This window comes from Podarcis erhardii (assembly GCF_964252035.2).
Source record: "Podarcis erhardii genome assembly, chromosome: 1".
Taxonomy (NCBI): Eukaryota; Metazoa; Chordata; class Lepidosauria; order Squamata; family Lacertidae; genus Podarcis; species Podarcis erhardii.
This window is the reverse complement of record NC_138497.1, coordinates 134,709,614-134,726,656: the sequence shown is the minus strand read 5'-3', so window position 1 is coordinate 134,726,656 and position 17,043 is coordinate 134,709,614. Positions and strand designations below refer to the sequence as shown.

The following is a 17,043-nucleotide window of genomic DNA, read 5'->3' as shown; positions in this document are numbered from 1 at the left end:
CCATCAGATTCAAAGAGATAAACAACTACCTGACATTCAGAAGACATCTTAAGGCAGCCTGTTCAGAGAAGTTTTTAATCTGTGATATTTTAGTGTATTTTTGGTTTCTATGGAAGCCGCCCAGAGTGCCTGGGGAAACCCAGCCAGATGGGCGGGGTACAAATAATAAATTATTATTATTATTATTATTATTATTATTATTATTATTATTATATAGGATACTTACTCAAAACTTGAATGGTATACAAATTTAATAAATAGAAAAAAATGAAACACTGTAATGAAAAAACCTCTTCTACATGCTTCAACCTTACGTAAAGAATGGAGTGGCTTGTTTTATTTCTCCACTTTACCTGGGAAAAGCCACATTTTACCACTGAATCAGAGCAAGTGGCAATCTGCAGAAAACCTGATTGCTATTGCTCTAATTCAGTGGTAAAAAACAGGTTTTCCTGGGGAAAGTGCAGGGACAGAAAAGACCTGCTTGGACACAGAGCTTTAAAGCCAGACCTGTGCCCAGAAACATGGCTCCTGACAGGCAGAGACTCCTCAACAATTTGTCCATGAAGTTTGGTTCCAATGAATTCACGCAGCTGAGAAACTCAAAGCAAACCTGCTCTGAAGCTGATGGCCTGATCGGAAGAGGCTGCACAGTCATATCACTGCGGTGAACACTACCTGTTCTATGTTCTATGAGTTTAACTTTCTTCCACACTCATTCCTTCCTTCCTTTCCACTCAATTTATAGAGCTACTAAGAACAAGACAATACAACATGCATTACGGGAGAAGGTCCTTCCATCAAACCACACAGAGCAAGCATAAGCTATACCATTAAAAAGCTCTATTTTTATCAATATACAGACGGCAACCATTTTAGGCCTGCCCCATTGATGCACAATTGCCAACGTCTGCAGAAAAGGACAGAATGAGGGGGGTGGTTTAAGGGGGGCGCTTATGCATGCTCCACTGACACGAGCGGGGGCAAGAGCAGAAACCCCACACTAATGAAAACTGCAACCAAATCTAAACTTAAATAATAGTAGGACTTATAGAACAGCACTAGAAATACTACATATTGATCAACTCCCTTTATCTCTTTTAACTTAAGCAGGCCTTTGCCCTGATCTGGTTCCTCTATTCTCTGTCAGTTATAGAAAGGGTCTTGCCTGTTGTTCATTTGTGGGCTAGGATCAGCTTCTAACAAGCTTGACTGCGCAGTGCTGAACATATCCCTCTGATCCAGATTTAAAGGGTTGTGCTCTTTGGACTTCAGAAGCAAAGCTCAAAGAGCATTTGGTTTTCTCCTAAACCTGCAGGCTAGCAGTGCCTACTTAGCATGAGTGTCCACTACACTATGAGGTTTTATCCAGAGCTCATTACACATATGGCCTTGCGGACTAAAACTGGTCTTCCTCACGACTCTGCAAATGTGGAGCATTCCACATTCTTCCTGTCATAAACCTGTCTACTTGTTGTCTGGCTGGAGGACTGGAGCAGAAATCCCCACAAATGGAGTGTTTCAATCCTCTGACAGACTGTTTCAGAGAAGGCTCCAGAATGGCCGCAATATTGGCACACATTCTCAGAGTGTAAATGGCTATTCCCATCCTAGCTGTAATGCAAAAATACATTTACTTGGAGATATAGATGATTAAGTAGAATGGGATAATGTTGAAAAGGAGACGTACTGATATTCTGGTCAACATAAGCTCTCCCTCCCCAACCTTCTGTTTCCTGGACTAGAACTTTCCATTATTTCTCCAAATCAGGTGATACAGTGAACAGGGAGGGGGTGGCAGGGACACAATGACAAATGCTTTTACCTGTTTGGCAGGGCAGTTCGGGGCAGACAATCTGAGGATCTGAAATAAGAATGAAGATGTTCAATTGAAACCATGCAGAACACTACTGGTCTAATAATGGTTAGGCACACAGAAGTCAGAGGTTTCTGCACCCCAGCCCCCCATGCCCCTCTCCATCCTGACAAGCAAGAGCTCAAGGACACAAATGCTCTTGAGGAGGAAACAGAGTAGGGCCAGAGAGAGAGAGAGAGAGAGTCACAAGGGCTGCATCCAGCAGGTTCCCAAGAGCACAAGGTTCAACACCACCTATGGGGCAGTTTCCCCAACCGCTGGAGGTAAAAAGAGGGCCTTACACTTAGAAGTAAATCCTATAGATCTAGGATTTCAGTCTCAACCAAGAGGCTACAGGGCATGTTAGTGGCCTCCAGTTGAATGCCTGGGGACTGGCAAATATGCCAAAAGACTCTCCACATTTGACTCCTATGATGTGTCCTCCAACAGTCCGGCTTTGAAATTTATTCAGAGGTTTCTAGTTGGCTCAAAATATGGTGACTGTAGCTCAAGGACACAAATGCTCTTGAGGAGGAAACAGAGTAGGTCCAGAGAGAGAGAGTCACAAGGGACTGGCTTGCATCAGGGCTGCACTATTATTTTCAGGATGAGTTTTAGTTGGCACTGGGAAGTGATGTGGAATTAGTCTGGTTTATACAGTATTAATAATACTGGGATTGTGTGGATTTCTCCCAATACAGTTGTACACAATTTATTTATTTTTTTGCTTTTCAATTTTAGTCCTTTTTGAAACATGTTGTGACCAGTCTGACACCCCTTGGGAAAGGATGGGCCCTAGATCCCATCAGAATGATGTAATGTAGACTGCTATTGGCTTTGATGTAGCCCATTATGGCCCACTTTTAACATATGGTGCCAGGAAAGAGAGAGGGAGAGGGAGAGGGAGAGGGAGAGGGAGAGGGAGAGGGAGAGGGAGAGGGAGAGGGAGAGGGAGAGAGAGAGAGGGAGAAACTGCTTTATATTGGAGAGGTTGTGACCATAAACCTCAAAGCAAAAGCTGAGGGACTTAGGATCACATCCCCCTACTTCGTTCCATCCTCAGCGGGGGCAGGATTGACAGACCTGGACAAAGTTCATGCTCCATGCTGTCGATGAACTCATCAGCCACCAGCTCCGAAAACAACTTCATTCTCTGAACTCTCTTGTCGTCATCACAGGCAATCGAGCTCAGGGTCTCATCTTCCTCCTTCTTGTTGAACATGTCACCAATCCCAATGGCATGGACTGTGACCCCCTTGCTGCAGAGAGCTGGTAAGTTGGACTCACTATCCCGGGGATCGTGGCGCCCATCGGTAATCACCACAGCAAACACCCGGGCCTTGTCTCTCCGGCTCTCCTTGATGAGGGTGTTGTAGGCGAACTGAAGCGCAGAGGGTGTCCACGTGCCCCCGGCAATCCACTCCAGCTTCTTCACTGCCTCTTTGAAACTGGAGAGGGAGTCAATGCGGTCATCGTTCAGCTGGATGGCTTCAAATGTCCCTTCGTGGCTGTACTGCACCACCCCAACACGGGCGCCTGGCAGAGAAAGAAACCATCAGTTCCACCTCCCTGAACCAAGGGAGACCTCATTTCCCCTTAAGGCAGGCATCACATTGCCCTGCAGCCAGGGAGCCTTCTGAAAACCAAAGGCTCTGTATCTTGGGCTAGTGGTTTAAAATCCTTTGCATTTAGGGGAACAGTTAGGAAAAAGCTGCCCAGATGTAGTACAGACTTATGTAAGGAATATAGGTGCCTCTTCTCTTCTGCCATGTGTCTTCTGCCGATCACTTGTAGAGAGTGTGGCACTCAAAGCAGTTCTAATCAAAGGCATTTCTACGCACACACAAGCTTTCCTGCAACAAATGCAGCACTTGCAGCACAAAGTCAAAGCTGGATGTCCACAATTTGTTTGCACTGCAATTTGGAACAGGTAAGAAACAGGTAAGATCTTCTCCACAAAAGAGTTAAGTCCCAGCTCTGTCATTAGACCTTCTGGCACACCTAGAACCATGGATTTCTCTCATTTGTGCTGCTGTTTGGAGAAGGAAAGAAACAGCAGAGAGATTCCTGCCACAATTCTCTTCTCTGCTCTTTGCACATGCCTCTTTTCCCAGGCTTCTGCACTGGCCACATGGCCCAGTGAGGGAAGGAAGGGAGCCAGGAGTTGGTGGCAAGCACAGTTAGATGGCACACACAACACACACTCAACATGATCAATGCAAATGGAACACTTCTAGAAACCAAGAGATATTTTAGTTCCCAATATTGGGTTAGGTACTGCACAAGCATCTCATCATCACATCTAATGTTCAGCAATAAAATCAGATTCTCAGCCATGCCACTAACCTGTCTCAGATTTTGGATCCTTGGCTATGGAACCCAGTCTGCTCACCACATTTATGACAAAGTTCTTCTCCAGGGTGAAATTGGTGTAGCCAATACTTTCTGAGCTGTCTATAACAAAGACTAAGTCCAAGGGGCCACACCGCTTCTCACAGTCTATGGAAAGTAGAGACAGAGCAGTCAGAAGCTTTGCATCCAAACACCATAAAACCAGCCTGTGACAGCACCAACCTAGAGGACCCTGGAACAGATGGCATGCTGTGTTATAAAGCCACGTATCTGAGGGACAACAAGCAGGCTGTTAACAGTCCTTCCTTGTGTTTCCCAGTGACTGCAGTGTTCTTTCCTAGAGACAGGCAGGACACGGTACGGCTATTTCCAGCTCTTGCCTACAGGATCAGCAGTGAATACAGAGGAACAGTACCAAAGGGGTTGCTCCCAGCCTGGTTTCTGTATCTGGGCAGCACTGGAAGCCAGGAGCCTTGGCCTGGGGAAATGCAGTGGTGCCATCACAACTGAAAGGCCTACATACGAAGCACCTGTTCTTCAAGCCTTCTTGTAAGTGCAACCCCATGTAACCTAAATTTATAACTTTGATTAACACTGTGATTTAGAAGTTTAAATGAGGCATGGGCACTTTTGCATACTCACAAGATGATGGGCCTGAGTCCGAAGCATGTTTGTTCTACCATACCACATCTAAGATCATGGAGTGTTACGAGGCATGCTTGAGGCATCACATCCCAAACCCAAAGCATGGTGCAACATTACCTCTCTCACTCTCTCCAAATTCTCCTCTTTCTCAACTTCTGGAGACAGTATTTCCTTTTCTTATATGTGATTAAACATTTCTTGGGAGTACCGAAGGCACAGTAAGATGTCTCTGCCAAACTGATGAAACCTATTTAGTCTCTGACCAAGCAAGGCTCCCATAGAAGGACAGAAAGCATGACTATGATCTTTGTTTGGGAATAAAATGCATCCTCCTGGGAGAGGCATCCTACTCTAAAGCAAGATTATGAAAAATAATTATTCTTATAAGTCAACAAGGAGAAGACTCTGAACCAACCACAACAGCCACAGGTCTCTCTGATGTATGCCATCACATCACAGTCCTATCAAGAAAAAGAAAGAAAGAAAGAAAGTAAATAAAGAGGTGCTCTGAATGTAAGGTCCTAAATTGTTTGATAGCATGGCAAGATCTGGCAGGAAATCAGTCAGTGCAGTTTGAGTGATGATTCTGCTAGTTTTCATTTGCATCTTGTCATTGTGAAAACTTGACTGAATAATACACAAGCTTTTCTCCCTCTACTGTGCACAAAAGGACATCGCTGCAGATTTCATCGGGAATATCTTCCACATAGTGGGAAGCAACCATTTGAATGTTCTTGCTATATTCCACGGCAAACTGGAACTGACACTAGATAGGTATCCCGCTCCACAGGTGGAAGAATAAATATAGGTTTTCTCTCTCCACTTACAGTCAGGCCAGGATCTCCAGCAGGGCCAGGGCCACCCTATAAAAAAATGGAGAAGAAGACTTCAGGGGTGTTTTATCTCTCTCTCTCTCTTATGCACATTCACCTATGCTCCATCCATGCTGCTGGGCTTGACTTGGTCACAGGAGCAGGGTAAGGATAATTTACAAGGCACACCATTTCCCGCAGCTGGAGACCAAGTTCCTTCTTCCCTCACAGAGGCCTCAGAACCAATTGCCTGGTGAGGAAGACAAGCAGCAGCCACAGGGGTGAAATAACACTTACTGTTTTAATAATTTGTGAATCTTTGTACTGCTTTTACGCAAGTCACCCTGGGAGCACTGGCAGCTCAAGAGCAAGTGGGCGGGGCGCTATAAGTGGAAAAGTGGATGAGCCTTAAATTGCTATCACTATCCATAGCTTAACTCTGCTGTCTGAAGAAGGACTTCCTTTTGCCTGTCCTTCAGCCTCCAACATTTAGCTTCGTTGGCTCTCCATGACTTCTAGTGTTATGAGAGAGGGATTCCCCCCCCCTTCCCTTTCTCTATGGCATGCTGGATTTTATAAACTTCTGTCATGCCTCCTCTTGCTTGCATTTTCTCTCAAACTAAAGAGGCCCAAACGTTGCCACCTTTCTTCCTAGGGGAGTTGCTCCACCCCCTGGATCATTTTGCTTTCCCCCTTTCTGAAACTTTTCCAACTCTACAATATCCCTTTTAAGGTGAGCTGACCACTGAATTCAGATTCAGAATGCTCATCAAGGATAAAGGTAAAGGTAAAGGGACCCCTGGCCATTAGGTCCAGTCGTGACCGACTCTGGGATTGCTTCCGGGTCATGTGGCCAGCATGACTAAGCCGCTTCTGGCGAACCAGAGCAGCGCACGGAAATGCTGTTTACCTTCCCGCCGGAGCGGTACCTATTTATCTACTTGCACTTTTGACGTGCTTTCGAACTGCTAGGTTGGCAGTACTCATCAAGGATAATACATATTTATTTTTTTTAAATCAAAATTCTGAATTCAGGACATATCTGTTTTCTCTTCCTTAAAATGGAAATCTGTATTCAGCAGGCTCAGGTTGTTCATTTCATTTTGTGTGTCTGGTGGCTGCTCATGTTGTGCAACATACAACTGCCCAGAATATCAAAGGAAGGAGCTGGCAAGATCTAGGGCCCAAGGCAACACTCATCTGCAGTACCTCAGGGCCTCCTTCGCCTGGAGGTCCTCTGGGTCCAGGCTCACCGGGTGGGCCAGGATCAGCCTAGAAAAAGAGAGAGGGAAAGAAATGCATGCTTATAAGTTTAGCAACACGAATGGGGAAAAAGTATTTAAATTAACATGAATTCAGTGTCCTAGAGACCAGGAGAACCTCTACTTGCTTACCTGCCCATTACAATGTCTCAAATATTAATTAATAATTTCCATAGCACACAAAGTGTTTACTTATTCTTAGTACTTTTATCCTCATTGACAGTTGTGAAAAATATATATTTCCTTCCTCTCTGCTATGAGAAGCAAAACTTCTCTCAAACCAGTTTCAACCCAGCTTGAGTATTGCCTGTCTCCAGCCTATCACATCCTATTTTTTAATAGACATCAGCAACCTGAAAAGCAGGTGGAAATTACCAGATACACAGACTGAGAAACCTGAAACCCTTCTTCCTCTCCATAGAGGACAAACCCAGGGGCTAGCTAGATGTGGCAGGGGCCTCCACGTTTGTTTAGCCATGTGATTGAGAGAATTTATGCAGCACCAGGGATCACCAGTATGGGAAACACCAGTGGACACCAGAATTTCTCGCAACAAAGATGTAGAGATCAAACCTGCACACATTCATCTACAGACATCAGTGTAAACAGGTCTGGGAAACATAGTACTATCCGCATTCCCAGACACATGAGCGTTCAGAAGAACATGTGAGGCTCAAACTGTGTGCAGATGCATGTGTCAGCCCTGCCTGCCTTTTGTGCACTGAGCAGAAAGGTCTGCAGGGGGGTTCATGCTGTGCAGCAGAACATGGCAAGAATTTTCCAGGCCACTAGTAATCAGGTTCTGGATCAAAGGGAGAATTTAAACTGCATTCAGCTCAGCATGATTAGAATCTCCAAAGAGACTTTTGTGGGCAGGGGCTGCTTGTGTGCCCCTATGCAGTTTGTCCATTATTCTGAACAACCGAAGGGGGCTATGTTCACTGGCATTTAAAGATGTCTACACAGGATCAGCTGTTTAGAAGTGTGGTGTCCTACATTCAGCTGGCCTAAGATTAGGTGGTTCTAGAGTATAATTTAAAACTTATCAGGGAGCTCAACGTTTACGAAAGACAGGCATTATCCCATTGTCTCCTAGACTTATCACCCCAAACCCTGACAAGTGAAAGGGCAACACAAATTGAAATTTAGCTCCAATATCTTTTGTGTCCAGCAAATCCACATTGTGAATCAAACTAACTGTTTATGTTCCACACATTTGTTAGTAATAGGAGTGTAGAAGAGTAGTCTCCTTACAGGTTCACCTCGTTCTCCTTTGGTTCCTGGGGGGCCTTTTAGTCCAAAGTCACCTCTTGCACCCTGTTCCAAAAAAAATGTTAGAAGAATAAAGATTTTTCTTTTCTCTACTGCCCCCTTTTCAACCCCCCATTTATCTTTTATTATTCATTTAAGGGCACTTCTATTATTCCTTTAAAGCAGTTCTCTGTGCTGATGCTTGAAGGCTTAGAGCTAAGCTGGAAGTACAGAGGAAAAGTATCTGAGCACAGAATGCATTTTTTCACAGACAAAATAGCAGTAAGCCTGGCTGTATAGAGACAGAGGTCCTCTGGCTGGGACGGGACGATATGAGATTGAGGGGGCAACTCCCATCTCTTGCGGGGGTGCAATTAGTGCCAGCACCGTCCGTTAAGAGTTTGGGTGTAATCTTCGATACCTCCCTCTCCATGGAGGCGCAGATTGCAGCTATAACAAAGGCGGCATTTTTCCATCTCCGCCAAGCTAAGCAGTTGGCTCCTTACCTCTCTCGCCCTGACCTAGCCACTGTGATCCACGCGACGGTCACCTCCAGACTTGATTATTGTAACTCGCTCTACGTGGGGTTGCCCTTGAGACTGACCCAGAAACTCCAGCAGGTGCAGAATGCCGCGGCGAGACTCCTTACGGGGTCTTCGCTGCGAGATCACATTCATCCAGTGCTATACCAGCTGCACTGGCTCCCGGTGGAGTACAGGATCAGGTTTAAGGTGCTGGTTTTAACCTTCAAAGCCCTATAAGGCCTAGGACCCTCGTGCCTCCGGGACCGCCTCTCCTGGTATGCCCCACATAGGAACTTATGGTCTTCAAATAAAAACATCTTGAAGGTCCCAGGCCACAGAGAGGTTAGGCTGGCCTCAACTAGAGCCAGGACTTTTTCGGCTGCGGCTCCAACCTGGTGGAACGCTCTGTCACAAGAGACAAGGGCCCTGCAGGACTTGACATCTTTCTGCAGGGCCTGCAAGACAGAGCTGTTCCACCAGGCCTTTGGTCAGGGCGCAGCCTGACTCCCTCCTTTGGCAATCTTTATAGAACTTTAGTTTATGGTTGCCATCAATTTTGATCTTAATTAATTTTTATAATGTTTTTATAATGTTGCACTATTTTAGTGTTGTTAGCCGCCCTGAGCCCGGCTTCGGCTGGGGAGGGCGGGATATAAATAATTTTTTAAAAATTATTATTATTATTATTATTATTATTATTATTATTATTATTATTATATTAAAATAATCTACGTCAACACTAGTTAAGCCTTGTACTGTATACAGTCGTACTTTGGTTGTCAAACACCCTGGAACTCATACGTTTTGACTCCCAAACGCCGCAAACCCGGAAGTGACTGTTCCGGTTTGCGAATGTTCTTTTGGATTCCAAACGTCCGACAGGGATTCCTACAGTTTCTGATTGGCTTCAGGAGTTTCCTGCAACTAAGCAGAAGCTGCGATTTGGTTTTCTAAAGTTTTAGAAGTCGAACGGACTTCCAGAACAGATTCCGTTCTTCTTCCAAGGTACAACTATACTTCATAATGGCACCAGGAGTCACAGCACTGAGCCACTTGAGAATGATTTAATTGGACAGAGCACAATGAGTGTGTGGTTTTCTGGCTCACTTGTGCTTTGGTGTTCCACCGATATGAAAAACAAGCCACACAACAGCTTCTGTGTGGACACAGCCTGAGAAGTGGCCCTCCATAGCCTCATATCCTCATAAGCATTTCAAAGAAAGAACAGGATCACTAGCTTTGTTGGCAGAATAAGGTGGCAAACGTGATCATACTATACCTCTGGTCCTGGAAGCCCCTTCTCACCTTTCTCACCCTGGAAACAGAGAAGAGCCAGTCAGCTTTCAGTTTCATGGTCTTACCCAGACATAGCAAGGATGGACAAATTCTAAAGTAAATGACAATTGTGGCCAACTAGGCATCTAGAGTTGCTGAGCACAGGAATTTTCCAGTGGGTCCAACAGAAAGCAGGGGCTCTTAGAACATCTGATTAGCAGCCTCTTGAAGTGACCTCAGTTGATTCCGGACTGGGCAGAAATGGACGACTGGTTCCTCCACCTGGTCTATCCTTCTCCTGAGAGAGTGAGGTGTGGCGCACCCTCACTAAGGGCAAGGCATATTTTCTTAACTTATTTTATTTCACAAAATTTATGTACTGCTTACTGTACAGCAGGGTTTCCCAAACTTGGGTCTTTAGCTGTTTTTGGACTACAACTCCCATCATCCCTAGCTAGCAGGACCAGCGGTCAGGGATGATGGGATTTGTAGTCCAAAAAGAGCTGGCGACCCAAGTTTGGGAAACCCTGCTCTACAGAAAACCTCTAGGTGGTTTACATGTCATAATCTAGAATATGCATTAAAAAGCACCAATAAAAGGAAATCAGGACTGATTTGCTCCCAGATTTCTTAGACGTGTCAAGGGGTTCAAAATGAAAAATGAAACTATAGTGATCTCTTGCAAAGATGTCTTTTTCAATATTTTGCTGTACATTGGCATAATCTAATGGACTCAGAAAAATACCCTCTTCCTATTGTATGCTTTAAATAATGTGTAATATAACTAAAGCAGAACTAGGTTTTGATTCAGATTTCACCATTTTCTTTCTTTCTTTCTTTCTTTCTTTCTTTCTTTCTTTCTTTCTTTCTTTCTTTCTTATTTTTAATAGATTCCTATTTCTAGAGGACACTTAAAACAGCAAACTGATTCTGGAGTAGCTTTCACCATAATGATGATGTACATTAAACACATAAGGAAAATAATATTTACTTTTAATAATTTAATAATTAGTTATTTGCTCATTTGTCCATATCAAGCACCTTATTCATATCTCTGGAATGATATTAAAAATTAAATCCTATTTTAATAACATTCAGTAAGTCTAGAAAATGGCAGCATTAAACTTGCGGCCCCAAATGGCTTGTTGCCGGAGCCGAAGGAGGCTGGAGATGAAGAATTTCTATAGCAATTTGTGAAGCCTCCTTTCCATCTGAGGCATTTCAATGTGTGAATACTTTACGTGAACAAAACATACCGCAGCTCCTCTTGGACCGGGATAGTTAAAGCCAGGTCTTCCTCTGTCACCCTAGAACGTTGTTTTAAAAAGAGAGAATGATTCTTCAAAGACTCTATATTTGCAGAAATGGCCACATCTCCCTTCCTTTGGAGTACAGTATGTTATGTCTTGGGGTTAAAAGGTCTGGCAAGCGGATGTGCATTGAGATGCACACTGAGCCATGGCAGAACTCAAGTTCCTAATTTAGTCAGCAAGAGTCCCCCAACAATAATGGCAACAAGACCTTTAATACATTGAATTACAGATACAAAAAAATCTGGAGCTTGGACTGCTTAAGGAGAAAGAGACTTTCTGTGGCTAGAAAATTACCAGCATTAAAAGAGGCCCGTGATGAGGCCTGCGGGGTCAGATCAAAGCTACAATATCAAATGTAAACACAATCCTGTTGATTAAGGTTACACCTATGGCTTACCTTTGGACCTGGCACCCCGGGGTCGCCCCTGACACCAGAATCACCGGGATCCCCTCGTGAGCCCTGCAAAAGAGTGTTGCATAAAGCACATGGTGAGTTGGGTGTGTGTGTGCTGCTGTTGATCTGTACGAGGGGCAGAGATGCTACTACAGTTGTGATTTTCAACATGACAATGATTCCGTATGACAGGAGGAAAGTCTCAGAGGAAACTCTTTTTGCTCACACACAAATGGGGGACAATGTTTCTGATATTAAATCCTGATTGACATGGAATTAATCTGTGACCTCAGGAAAGCTGAGATAAAATATTCCTAAAGCCTCCGCAGACTGGATTTTTTTTGCAGGTATGTCATTGATGCTATAATAGTCCATTAATGGAAGATTTATACTAGATTGTCTGCACTCCATTCTACTTTATCAGTTCTTCTGTGAAGCTTCCCAGTGTTTCTGCTTTACTGTCATTTGGCAGGGAACTCCTGCACTATGGAGCACAAGGAAAGCAGGACAAAAAAATAAGGTAGAACATCTGTGATACAAGGAGTTACGGGATCTCAGTGGGAGGTTATGGGACATGCACTGATCGGAAATGATGAAGGCTCAAACAGTACTGAAAGTAAGATTGTGTATCACCTCCCCAATACCGCCATGAGCACAAATCATCATGAATGCACAACGAAAAGGATGTCTGCTGGGGGCGGATGGCAGACGGGGCTTCTCTTGCCAGCTGCATGGAGAGCAAGCCAATGCCCACAGGTGGAAGAGGCGTGTGAATGAAACTTACAGGCTTCCCTGGTTCTCCCACACCACCTTGAGTACCTCGTGGGCCAGGCAATCCTCGCTCTCCCTGTGAAACACAGAAATGAGAGGGAGAGTCAGACCTTGCATGAAGTAAACATTTCAGACTGTTCAAGGGAAGAAACATCTAGTTAGTTAACAGTTGGCAGCTGAGATGAGGCAACTCTTTCCCTCCCCCACTGTTTTCTTGCTTCTGTCCTCAGGAGTGGAGCAGAGGATGTCCCCCCCCCCCCCCGATAAGATGTGCTCAACACTCAACATCATTTTGAGCCCCATTTTGCCGGATTCAAACTTGGCACTCCAATCTCATCAGTGTGAACATACACTGGTGGCAGAGTCCTTGATGGGCAAGTATCTTCAAATCTGCTTTCAAATAAACTGCTTGGGGAGCCCCTGCTGCCTCCTGTGCATGGAGGGAAAATGTTCTGCCGTTTTGTCATTCTTTCATACCCTGCCTCCCTTGTTTCCAACTTCTCCTGGTAGCCCTCTCTGGCCCTCAGAACCAGGGTCTCCCTGTGAAAGAAGAAACAAGGAGTTAGAGAGCCAATCTGTTCAGTCCAAGTTTAGCAAGTTCCTAGACCTTCTCTGGTGACAAGAAGTCTCACAGAAGCTGCAGCCATAGCTATAGCTACAACCACCAGCTCTCTGCTGCTTGAGGTGCTTTTAGGTGGAATCTGCTACGGAATGAGTGCTACTTATGCATACAAGTTTGATTGCATCATCCACACCACCAATGATTTCCTCAAAATGCCAGCCTGGAGTTTTTCTTGATTTAATCTGGATTTACCCACAGAAAATCAGATAGCCTGCTATGGACCTGCAAGCCAATGCTCATTAGCATTCTTTTCTTTGGATGGGTGGTTTGTCACCTGCGTGCTGTTTCAGTGGGTGGCCATGTGCTCCTCCTAGGAGGGCGACCAGTGGAGTGTCTCTCTCTCCATCTTAAGAAAGCAGATCTGAACTTAGGCAACCCAATTCAGAGGAGCGGCTCTCTCAAGACCTCACAAGACAGTGCATGTGGGGGATGACTTCTTGGAGGCTAATCACATAGCAGATACAGTAGGGGTTAGTCAGTCTTGTGCAAGAGCTTGGTTTTAAAAATTAAGCAACAACAACCTTGCATTGCAGGGGGTTGGACTAGATGACCCTTGGGGTCCCTTCCAACTCCACAATTCTATGATTCTATGAAAAAGAACAAATGTGCTTTTGTTGTTTTGCAGGCTTATCTTGCAATCATTATGACTAGAATCAAAATTAATAAAGAATCCCTCTCTCTCTCTCTCTCTCCCCTCCCCCCCCAGTTAATTAGGGGTGGATTTCCTTCCATTACTTTGGAAACCTGATGAACTTACTCTCCCGCCTGGGGGTCCAGCACCTCCAGGTCCCCCCTTGGTTCCAGGATCACCACGACGGCCCTTAAAAAAAAAGAAACATTGAAAGCAAACAAAAGAAAATGATCTTGAGCAAATGCTCTTCAAGCACATCCATTGTGCCTTATTTGAGCTGAAAGAACTAGGCGTGTCTGAAGGATGTCTCCAACCTCTGTAGAAAGAGGGGACCACTTCTCCCATTGCCATGACACCCCCTTTCATGCAATGCTCTTGCCAGAGACGGGGCAGCGTCCGTAGCATTCAGACCCCACCTTGCACCCTAGATGTCATTAGGGATGCGAAAAGGTTCCTGAAATGGGCCCAGAGAAATTGAACTATTTTTCGAGTCACCTGGCAAAATAGTTGACTTCTTCAAGCTAATTGCAAATCAAGTCCGGGGGGCTACTTCAAGCGTGCTCAGGTGGGGAAAGGCTGCGTAACTTCTCCTCTGTTACTTTTCTAGCTTAAAACCGTCCTTCCCAAGCTGCCTTTTCATCCACAGGGTGTGCTACGGGGACTCAGTATCTTTCTTCCCATACATAGGTGAAAAATAGGCTTAGAGAGGAGGACTTTGAGCTGTAAAAGGACCAAGTAGGAGAGTAGCCTTTCTCGGCTCCTCCTCTCTCCTTCTGCTTCCACACAGCTAAGTTAAAAGAGCAAAGCAAACCTGAAGGACATAATTCTGTGCAACGTGTGGATTGACACTTGCTGCAGGAAAGATAAAGAGTGGGTGAAAGTAAAAGCAAAAAACAGTGCTTTCAATATTGTGAATATAATCCCATTAAGTGGGATGTGGGGTTTGTGGGAAAGGGAGACATAAATTCCTATACTAGCTTTGTGTCTGGTCCAACCAAAGTTAAGCTCTTTCTAAAGCGCAATTATTTCAATGAGAGAAATTTCAGGTTAAATTTAACTCTCCAACTGAAACCAAAGCATCTTAAAAGTGCTTTATGTGGGCTGGATCATGCCTTCTGTTAAAAGCACAATCAAATTAAATGTCAGCACATATCCAACTTCTTATTGGATGGCATTTGGTTGCTTGCATACTGGAATGCACAGATCTGGCATGAATCTCAGTCGCTGATTGTGAACAAATCCAGTTTTAATATTGCTCTGGAAGAAGGAGTAGGAACCGATGTCACTGAAATCTGTATCTTGGTGATGCATTTATGAGTGTAGTCAAGCAGTAGCAGCCTAGAATACTTGCCTGTATGGAAATCTTGCTATTGCGATAGATGATAGATAGATAGATAGATAGATAGATAGATAGATAGATAGACAGACAGATGAAGTAAGTGGGGTTAGAATCTTACAGGTTCTCCTTTGGGTCCAATAGTTCCAGGGCCACCTTTGGCTCCCTTTGTCCCAGGAGTGCCTGGAGATCCATTGGTGCCTTTTGGTCCCTTTGAAAAATAAACAGAAACAGCATTAGAAGACCTTTGGGGAGAAGGGAAGGGCAAGGAAGGGCAGTGTCAGAGCACAGCCTATGTATAATGGGGCACAGATAGTACAAAGAGTCACATCTTATGCAGGATGGCGAGATCCATCTTAATCTTAGGCCCAGTTTTGGCACAGAAACTGCTCTGGTCACTCTGTCAGCAGTGGAAGTGCTTCTTGCATTGCTGTTACCACTCTGAAAGAGTGGGTGCACAGCTTGGGGGTCCTCCTGGATCCTTTGTTGTCACTTGAGGCTCAGGTGGCCTCAGAGGCCTGGAGTGCCTTCCATCAGCTTCAGCTGGTGGTCTAGCTACACCCCTATCTGGACAGGGATAGCCTGACTACTGCTGCCTATCCTCTGATAACCTCAAGGTTAGATTACTGCAATATGTTATATGTATGGCTGCCTATGAAGATGCTTTGGAAACCTCAACTGGTGCAGAATTTGGACACCAGTCTGCTCACTAGCACAAGACAGTTTGAGCATCTTACACTGATCCTGGTGAAACTGCATTGACTGCCAACTAGTTTCCAGGCCCAATTCAAAGTGCTGGTTTTGACCTATAAAGCCTTCGATGACTTGGGACCACAATGCCTCAAGGACTGCCTCTCCCCATATAATCTGACCTGGACTCTGTGGTCATCCTCTGAGGACCTTCCTTGTGTGCCACAAGAATTCCGGAGGGTGGCAACATGAGAATGGGCCTTTTTCTGCCATAGCTCCCCGTCTGTGGAATGCTGTCCCCAGGAAAGTTAGTTTGATGTCTTCATTAAACATTTTAGGTTCCAAGCAAAAGTGTTCTTCCAGGCCTGGGGCTGATTAACATTTGATGTCCTTTTAAATGTGTTCGTGTGTGTGTGTGTGGGAGGGGGGACTAGCCAAGTTCAGCTTATTCAATGCCTAGCATATTGCAGTTGCCATAAATGGAACAGAATCAGATCACTGCATGGAGAGTTTAATGCAATGCTGCAAATTTTCTCATTTATTGTTCTGACAACTATGATAACAACAGGATAACTTCTGACTGTGGCCCAGAACTTCAAAGGGATCTAGCAGTTTTATAACATGCAGTGGTGGACCTACATTTTGGGGGGCCCTGAAGCTTGAACTGTTATGGCGGTCTCTTCACAACCAGCAATGAGGTCTGGGTAACCCCTGTTACCTTCTTCAACAGGATCACCACTGGTGGGTTTTCCCACAACAGATCACGACACCTTTACAACATCTGTGCTACTGACTCTCAAACTTTGGGATTGTTGAAATACATACAACAAAAAAGCAATCAATTTAAGTCATGTGACTCAAATTGAGTCTACTAGCAGTGTGGACTAAAATTGCTTCTGGGGCCCCTCCAGGAGTTTAAGCTTCTTTAGTTTCATAGTAGATCTGCCCCTGAGAGCATGTCTAAAATTTGAGGGGTACATACCCGATTTCCTTTCTCTCCAGCCAACCCAGGTGGTCCACTACGACCAGGACGGCCAGGATCACCCTGATACAGAAGGAGTAAGCAGAAACAGAAGCAGTAAGAAACGGTCACACCAGCTCTACATCCACGTAGATCAAAACTGAATTGTATGTGCAGCCTGAAATTTCCTGTATGTGCAGCCTGAAATTGTATAAGCAGCCTGAAATTGTATGTGCAGCCTGAAATTGTATAAGCAGCCTGAAATTTCCCCAAAACCATTTTTGGGGGAATTCTGGTGCAAAATAGATGGCAGCTACTTTATATTCAGTGTTTGGTATTTGACAATTGA

The 17,043-nt window shown here is 44.7% G+C and overlaps 1 protein-coding gene across 2 annotated transcripts in view; it reads right to left on the bottom strand.

The window, feature by feature from the left end:
* COL6A2 (collagen type VI alpha 2 chain) overlaps positions 1-17,043 on the bottom strand; it is a 43,096-nt gene that overhangs the window by 8,791 nt on the left and 17,262 nt on the right. For both annotated transcript variants that reach the window (XM_081865996.1, XM_081865995.1), the window contains exons 13-27: positions 16,716-16,778; positions 15,165-15,254; positions 13,834-13,896; positions 12,932-12,994; positions 12,468-12,530; positions 11,687-11,749; positions 11,233-11,283; positions 9,981-10,016; positions 8,181-8,243; positions 6,874-6,936; positions 5,680-5,715; positions 5,268-5,313; positions 4,202-4,354; positions 2,939-3,391; positions 1,826-1,864 (exon numbers count right to left, since the gene is read on the bottom strand). In XM_081865996.1, the coding sequence (XP_081722122.1) occupies positions 1,826-1,864; positions 2,939-3,391; positions 4,202-4,354; positions 5,268-5,313; positions 5,680-5,715; positions 6,874-6,936; positions 8,181-8,243; positions 9,981-10,016; positions 11,233-11,283; positions 11,687-11,749; positions 12,468-12,530; positions 12,932-12,994; positions 13,834-13,896; positions 15,165-15,254; positions 16,716-16,778 (1,345 nt within the window). The remainder of the gene's footprint in view (positions 1-1,825; positions 1,865-2,938; positions 3,392-4,201; positions 4,355-5,267; positions 5,314-5,679; positions 5,716-6,873; positions 6,937-8,180; positions 8,244-9,980; positions 10,017-11,232; positions 11,284-11,686; positions 11,750-12,467; positions 12,531-12,931; positions 12,995-13,833; positions 13,897-15,164; positions 15,255-16,715; positions 16,779-17,043) is intronic.